The sequence below is a fragment of the Nicotiana sylvestris genome, chromosome 3, assembly GCF_000393655.2.
Source record: "Nicotiana sylvestris chromosome 3, ASM39365v2, whole genome shotgun sequence".
In the NCBI taxonomy this organism is placed as follows: Eukaryota; Viridiplantae; Streptophyta; class Magnoliopsida; order Solanales; family Solanaceae; genus Nicotiana; species Nicotiana sylvestris.
This window is the reverse complement of record NC_091059.1, coordinates 132,502,256-132,510,978: the sequence shown is the minus strand read 5'-3', so window position 1 is coordinate 132,510,978 and position 8,723 is coordinate 132,502,256. Positions and strand designations below refer to the sequence as shown.

Here is an 8,723-nt window from a genome sequence, read left to right as displayed (position 1 = left end):
CACTTTCTAACTATCTCTTTAAACCTTTCCCAAGCTTTAAACACAGTTTCGGTATCTTTCTGGCAGAAGTTATGGATTTCTCTTCTAAACTTGCATGTCTTAGCTGATGAGAAATATTTATCAAGAAATTTCTTGCTCATCTCATCCCATGTTCTAATTGATCCATTAGGTAAGATTCGAAGCCACTACTTTGCATCATCTTTGAGTGTGAAGAGGAATACCTTTAACTAAACTGCATTTTGCGACACACCATTGTATTGAAAGGTATTCATAATCTCCTAGAATTCCATTAGATGGTTCTTTGGATCTTCGTTCATCTTCCCTCTAAAGACACAACAGTTTTGTAGGGTTTGGAGCAACCCTTGCTTTAACTCGAAATTATTAGCTGCAATTGGAGGTGGTCTCACACTTGATAATCCTTGGTTGTAGACCAGTCTAGCATAATCGCCAAGTGATATCCTAGCCAGGGGAGCTATATTTCCAAACTGATCTGCAGCCAAGGGTTGATTTTGACAATTCTCCGACCCCTCCCCTCTTCGTAGACAATTTGTGCATCTCTAAGAGTTGCTTCCTCAGCATCCTGTGCAACTTTTTCTCGTTGTTGGGATGGCTCTCTTGCAGCCAAATCAACATTATCATCATCTCTAGCCACAATCTTTTGGTTGAGGATTGCTCAACCTTCTCTATATTCTCGGGGAGATTTCTTTCCTTCCTCGGCTGTCGTAGTTGTTTTTCTATTTCTGGTTCATCTGGTAGCACTTTTTTCCCAGAAGATTGAGTCATGCACCACTCTTACCTGTAACCTGCCCACAGTTAAAGAACACCAACTGTAAAAAGGGAAAAATAAAATAAAACAAATTTAAATGTTCTTGAATTAGCACTAAAAACTATTTCAAACACTATTGATTGCCAATTCCCGAAAATGGTGCTAAAATTTGACGAGTGCAAAACACCACTTAAAATTACGCTCACTAATCAAATATAGTATAGTATAATATCGTATCCACAATGATTGAATTTAAACAGTATTCTCATAGTTTTTAGCTTGATTGTTATCCAAGATGATCAACAATTGAGATTTATATGATTTCTAACTAAAATTAAGACCTAAAGCTATTGACTAATGACAATCAAAGCAAGGATTAAGCAAGAAAAGATATCAATGGGAGAATATATGATAGGTGCAAGATAATTGTCTGGAATTTAACTCTAGTTATTTCACATCTAATATTTAAGTGAGTCTCTCGAATTCACTTGATTATTAGTTCAATTGTTTAGTAGAAATTCCTCTCTCGATTAAATCCCAACCTCACAAGATGAACCAATTTGAACTTTGTGAAGATATGCAAGAATGCGAAGTGGATTGGTCTTTAGGAGAACCTCTCTCGATTATCCTCCTAAGTAGGTTTTATCAATGATTTCATTATCCTCTTCCGATTATTAAGAAGAATTAGTGAACTAAACCAACAATATAGCGCAAAGATATCACAAGGTATGCCTCTCTCGATTACATGAACAAGTGAATATAAATTCAACAATTAAATCATCCAAAAATGCTTCAATACATAAAACTAGAGTTATAATCCACAAACAAATATCAAAATACCAAATCCATCAAATCCTAAAGAGAACTACTCCATAGATATGGAGTAATTCATCACAGATATAATTAAAAGATAGTAAAACATAAATTCAATCCAAATTCGGTTCTTGAGTGAGGAAGGAATGATAAAATCCGTGTGCGTCTGCTCATCCAACTCTTCCTTAGCTTCCTTAGGTCTATTATGTGTCAAAAGTCCAAAAAGTAATATTTTTCCATATATTTATACCAAGTAGGGTCGGGCCTAGACGAAACCACCTTATCCTAGCCGAAATAGAATTTTTCACTCTGTAAAAATTGCATAGGGTTACGCGCCATTGTCATGACCCAAATCCTGACCTGTCGTGATGGCGCCTTTTGTGGTACTAGGCAAGCCGACATTTATTAATAACTGCAACACTTTTAACAAAAACAGATTGAAAGCAGCTTAAATGGCAATTCTCATAACAAGGTAGAAAGATCCAAAAACAGAACGCGGAAAAACAACTCCCAAATCGGGGTGTCACAGAGTACATGAGCATCTACATGTCACAAGTCTGGAATACACTGCCTAAGATAGTCCGAAAATAAATACAATAAAAGGAAAGATAAGGAAGGAGAACAAGGACTGCGAATGCTGGGAAACTACCTCGAAGTCTCCAAAGATCAGCTATGCAAAGTATCAACACCCACCGTGTCCAGAAATACCTGGACCTGCACACGAACTGCAGGGTGTAGCGTGAGTATAACTAACTCAGTAAGTAACAATGCTAAATAAAGAACTGAAAGAAGTGATGAGCTCTGCAATTATAGTTCAACTTCAGTAATTTCAACATAGGAAAACAGGCATGCTTTCAAGTTCGACAATTTAGGCCAAATCAGTTATCTTATATCAATTCAAGTAAAATATAATATAACATCTTTCAAAAAATTCCAGACAGTAATATATGGCAGCAAAGTGCAACAATAATGAAGTCAAGAGCATTCTCTCAAAGCAATAGTCTCTCAATCCTTCTCAATAGCTCATCACTCGGCACTCAACACTCGTACTCAATAGGTACATTCGCTCACTGGGGATGTGTACAGACTCCTGAAGGGCTCCTTAACTCAAGCGCTACATTGCTGCGGCGTGCAACTCGATCCCATAATATATATATATATATATATATATATATATATATATATATATATATGTATATGTATATGTATATGTATATGTATATGTGACTCCGGAGGGGCTCCTAAAACCCAAGAGCTATATCACTACGGCGTGAAACCCGATCCATATATATATATATATATATATATATATATATATATATCGCTCACAACTCGGCACTCAAGCCCTAACTCAGTCGCCAACCTCTCCAGTCTCTCGGGCTCTCAGAAATCATAAAATCAGCCCAAATAGAAATGATGTAATGTATCAACAAGAAACAAGAAGATACTAAGATATGATACGCAAGTAGAACTATGACTGAGTACAAGACAGCAATTAGCAAATAATTCAAAAAGTACATGACCTCTTCGGGTCCCAACAGTATCAACACATAACTTAAAGATAGTTTCTACCATGATTTGCAGTCAAATTTCTATAACACATGGAGAGCATATAGCCAACAACAAGTTATTCAACTTTACAGTTCCATGTAAGGGACCAAGTCACAATTCCTATGGTGCACGCCCACATGCCTGTGACCTAGAATGTGTGTTACCTCCAAACCAATCAAATTACACATAATTCGTGGTTTCATACCCTCAAAACCATATTTCAAACTGTTACTTACCTCAATCTGTGCCAATCTCTACTCTAACAAGCCTTTGCCTCGCGAATTGACTTCCAAATGCCTCGAATCTCAAGAATCCCTTCGAAATCCCTCTCAAAAATCGCCCAAATCCGAGTGTGCAAAAGTCAAGAAATGATAAAACCCTCGGATCCTATTGTTTATATTGTGCCCAGGCTTTTCGCACAGGCGGCCAACTTACCCTCACCTATGGACCTGCTTCTACGGTTAAACATCCACTTCTGCAGAATTCACTTACCTAGCGAGCCTCCGCTTCTGCGACCAACATCAAAAACACAAATTGCACATAGATTCAAGCCTAATAAACTTTGAAACTTTCAATTTCTACAACCGACACTGAAACCTATCAAACCACGTCCAATTGACCCCAAATTGTGCACACAAAACACAAATGACACCACAGACCTAATCTAACTTCTGGAATCCCAATCCGACCCCGATATCAAAAAGTCCATCCCTGTCAAATTTCCCAAAAATTTAACTTTCGTCATTTCAAGCCTAATTCCACTACGGACCTCCAAATCACAATCTGGACGCGCTCCTAAGTCCAGAATCACCCAACGGAACTAACATAACCATCAAAACTCCATTTCAGAGTCGTATACACATAATTCAACATCCGATCAACTATTCCAACTTAAGCTTTCCATTATGAGACTAAGTGTCTCAATTCATTCTGAAATTCTTCCAAACCCGAACCGACTAACCCGATAAGTCATGTAACAGTTGTAAAGCACAACAGGAGAAGAAAAATAGGAGAATGAAGCTACAACTCTCAAAACGACCGACCGCGTCGTTACAGCCATGCGAGACATAGTGGGAAAATCCAGAGAGCTCAACTTCTATCAAGAAGCCAAAAATACACTGTTGTCTCGCACTATGTGTCACATTAGTTCAAATTCCTCATAGTACGAATTTTTCTTGATTTTTAAAATCCAGATGTGGTTCTCGACCCCCGAACACGATCCCGACTTAATCCCTTGAGCTTTTACTCAGACTTCAAAGCTCCAAATCGCTCGAATTCATTCCATAACATCTACATAGCTCAGAATCACTCCTACAAGGCATAAAATACAAAATAAGTACAAAACACTAGCGATTGAAATTCAAACACCATAAAAGTTCAGTAAATTGGAGTGCAATAAGCGGCTAAAATACGAGATTATAGCCTACCATCAGAGTACATTGGATCGGTTGTAATCATACTATACCCTGCACTTCTTGTGCAGATTTTGGTACTGGTCCCAGCTGTACGTGAGGTGCATCAACTCGGATTGGCATATTTGGAGACTCAAGGTAGATCTGCTAGCGTCCGCAGACCTTGAAGTCCCCTTCCTCTTTCCTTATGTACTGTTCATTTCATTCAAAACAGTTGTATTTATTTTTAATTCTATTTGTAGAACTTCTAGTAGCTCGTGCACGCGTGACTCCAGATCCGGGATTGTACTTAGACATTTTTGGTTGTTTTACCTTTTCGCACAATATTTCAGCTTTATTTCAGTTTAAATGGGTTTAATTACTTGAGATATTTAAAATGACAAATGATTTACACTAACGTTGGCTTGCCTCGCGAGTGGAATGTTAGGCGTCATCTTGGTCCCGAATGTGGGAATTTCGGATCACGACACAGCAACAACATCAATAGAAAATTGACAGTGATAAATTTGTATAGTACAACAGCATACAAATTAAAAATAAATTTTCATACAAATTTGATATATCTACAACAATATATAAACTAAAAACAATTATACAACTAATTATATAGTATATAACTTATCTTTCATACACTATTTTTACACAGTTAAATATATTTACAACATCATACAACTTAAATACAATTTTCATATAAATTTTATACAATATGTATTTTATATATATTTTGTATTTGATTTGTATATATTTTGTATGTGGTGTATTCTTCTTCCTCTCTAAAATTCCAATCAAAACTTCATCTCTTAATACAATTTTGATACGTATCAACAACTTTATGTAAAAAGATAGTATTTATAACTTAAATACAAATTTCTTAAAACGATTCATATATTATATAACTATTTTTCAACTTTCATACAACATTCAAATAAAAAAAAATATAACTACAACATAATACAACTTAAATATAGTATACATACAACTTTAATACAATTATGTAAGTATATTGTATGTCATGTGTTCTTCTTCTTCTTCTTCGATTTTTCAATCTGAAATTCGGCAAAAATCAAGTCTAATCTTTATCAAACACCCTAAAAATTGAGATACAAATTTCAAAACATATTCTCAATTGTTTGCAACAACACCCAATCCAAGCAAATAATAGTTTTTGAAAACCCAAATTCGAATTCAAAGCTTCAAAACTTTTTAATGGCTGTCAATGGTAGATAATCAAACACCTCATATATTGATTGCCAATTCTAATTCGAACATCAATTGTGCAACATGAAAGAAAATTGTTAAGTTAAAACTCTATAGTAAAACGATTGAAATCATTTGATGAATTCTATTAAAACTCTATACAATAAGAAAACATAAAAAATAAAAAGAACATCAAAGTAAGAAAATTTGGGGAGCAAAACACAGAAGGAGAGATAGAGAGACGGGGAGAGAAGAACATGTATAAAGGGATGGAAAATTACTGATATTCCTTATTCAATTTTTAATATAATGAAATACTCATTTAAAACTTATTAGTATATAATTGGTAAATTGTACGTGACCATATAATTAAGTTAGAAGTTGATAAGAGAGGATAATAAAGTTTCATAAATAGTCCAAAGTTAAAAAGCAACCCTAGTAAAGCTATCGCATCGCATCTAAATGCTCTTTTGACCCTAAAAATATCTATTTGCACCGCAGCCCTACTATATCATGCGCACTCACATCATAATTATTGGTCAAATAGATTGATGTCCTTGTTATAATAAAAAGATTCCTCTCCTACATTTAATAATCACTTGCATTATTAAGTTCAGACAAAATATCTGAAACGAAGATAAAAGTTGACCCTTGACCCACACTTAATAGGTTATTCTGTTACTTCAAAAGTACGAACTGATCAAATCATCCTATCCTAGCTAATCTTAAATAATTTTAGCTACTCCCTTGAAAACAAAAGAAGGAAGAATGAAAGAAAAGTAACAAACACTGCCTTCTATCCACATCATATATTAAACAAAAAAAAAACGAAAATTTGAAGAACAAATTAAAATTAAACTTAAGGGAAAAAATAAAAATAGTTGCTCATTTTGCAGGTGTCTAAGTGAGAGGAACATCAGGATGACCTTCAGTATCCTTATCTCCTCTTCCATGTTTATATTGTGGGACCACCTGCATAAGGATAATTAACTTAATTATCTTTAATGACTTATCCAAACACATCTCTCTTTTAGAATAATATTCATAGTGGAGTACATAATTATACATGCTGTCATATGGAACTAGACCAACGTAGCAAAGATGTTTAATTTTTAAATATGGGGGAGATGGTATATATGAAACTAAAACCAACCTGATCTTGTGAGCAAATGTCAGATGACAATCTTCTACTAGTTTTCTTCTCATCTATTCTGCTTCCGCTGCTCATGTTGATATCTTAGTATTTTGCAACATTTAAAAAAAAAAAAAACAATGATCAGACCAAATGTTCAAAGGCAACACTTTGTATGTCAGCTACACATGTAACACCCGTCAAATTTTATATTTATCTTAAAAAATTCATTAAATATATATAAATTATTAATTTAAAACTTAGTTTTGACTGTAATTCTAAACTTATAAAGTTTAAATAATAACCCTGCAATCCCTTATGTACATGTACAATGTATCCAAAGAAAAGTTGACACATGCATTCGGGTTTCGCGTTTTTCTCTTAGGCCGTCCCAGTTTTGGACAGCGAATCAAAAACGTTGCTGTTAGTACTCTGACAACCAAGAAAAATATCTTCACTATTTTTTTTTTAATTCTTAATTTTGAGTTAAAGTTCTACTCGCACTGGGCGAAATAGCCTAGTAACCCCCTAAATTTGCACATGCCAGTTTTTAAAGCCGACTAACAAAATCTTACTTCATTTCATTTTAACATCTCAACTCAAAAAAATGCATATCAATGTACGTCTCCAATAGAGTGTGTATCTCAATGGTTCTAACATATATGATAAGGTACTTACAAGTAAATAGCTATGATAAATATATACTCCAATCATAAACATTGTTAAAATTTGAGTTTAACTTATATATAATCCAAAAATATAAGATAATTTTTACACTATCAAGTTCCTAACTAAAAAATAACTACAACTAATCATCGGTAAAAAAAAAGTAAGTGTTGTAGCTTGGAAAATAATAAGGCATGTGGATTAACTGGTAATTAAAATATACTTATAGTGTAATTTTTTTTATTATGTCAGCATATATATAAATAAAAATAACGCAACTAACCTAATGTCACATTAAACTATAGTAATAATGTAAAAGATCTTTACATAACTTAAATCCTTTGTTTTGTTTTTTTTTAATTATACGTTTATCATTGGTGGAAATGGTCAAGGGAGCCTAGAGAGAGTGTAGTAAATCATCTTTTTAGATCGCATAAAAGCATAGTGATTACCCGTTTTTAATTTGAACGATGCAAGAACCCCAGCTAAGTTGCACTTTATCTTATTTGTTTTTTTATCTTTCTAAAAACAGCACAAAACACAAATTAAGAAGTGGAGAATAATATTTATAATGAGTATATACCTGAAGTAGAAAATCTGCGACGTCTTTGGTTAGGTGTATCAAGGGTTGAATCTGTACTGTCAGGCAAATGGCGGTCCAGTGGGAGAAGCAGCTGGCCGGCGTTAACGTTATTACTATTTTCCAACATTCCTCGAACAAACGATGCCTCTATTGAATTCAAGAAATGAACATGTCTTTCATTTGTCCAGTACATACTTCCTTTACCATCTTTCTTCTTCTTCTGATCCATATATATAAAAACTGATCTACAGCTATACTACTGCTGGATACGAAGATTCCGGCCGGGGTGTTACCGGACGACCAGGTGGTTGGCCTTTTTGGATATTCAGGGCTTTTTATAGGATAATATAATCTGTACAATCTTGTGGGCTAAGAAAAACTTATTTGCATTCAATATTTATATCAAACTAATGAATACTTTTTTGCATACATATTTTATTATTAAACTTATTTTTACTTTAATTTTTAACTGCTAAAATTAAATTATTTCATCTGTGTAAAATAATTGTGCTGATAATTAATTATTTACCATGGTGAGGTGGGGTATACCATATTATACGTATATCGTTGTCAAACATTTAAGCCACTATTACACTTAGGAAA

General features: G+C 34.0%; 1 protein-coding gene across 1 annotated transcript; it reads right to left on the bottom strand.

The window, feature by feature from the left end:
- Positions 1-6,508: 6,508 nt before the first annotated feature.
- LOC104224565 (uncharacterized) lies at positions 6,509-8,472 on the bottom strand. The gene is made up of 3 exons (XM_009776537.2): positions 8,121-8,472; positions 6,893-6,975; positions 6,509-6,711 (listed from the first exon to the last, which is right to left on the bottom strand). The coding sequence occupies exons 1-3, from the start codon at positions 8,347-8,349 to the stop codon at positions 6,640-6,642; spliced, it is 384 nt and encodes a 127-aa protein (XP_009774839.1). The 5' UTR covers positions 8,350-8,472; the 3' UTR covers positions 6,509-6,639.
- Positions 8,473-8,723: the final 251 nt, after the last annotated feature.

Coding starts and splice junctions, on each gene's coding strand:
- LOC104224565 (XM_009776537.2), bottom strand. CDS start 8,349: ATGGATCAGAAGAAGAAGAAAGATGGTAAAGGAAGTATGTACTGGACA. Junction 6,976..8,120: donor TCGCAGATTTTCTACTTCAG/GTATATACTCAT, acceptor CAAAATACTAAG/ATATCAACATGAGCAGCGGA. Junction 6,712..6,892: donor ACATTTGCTCACAAGATCAG/GTTGGTTTTAGT, acceptor ATCCTTATGCAG/GTGGTCCCACAATATAAACA.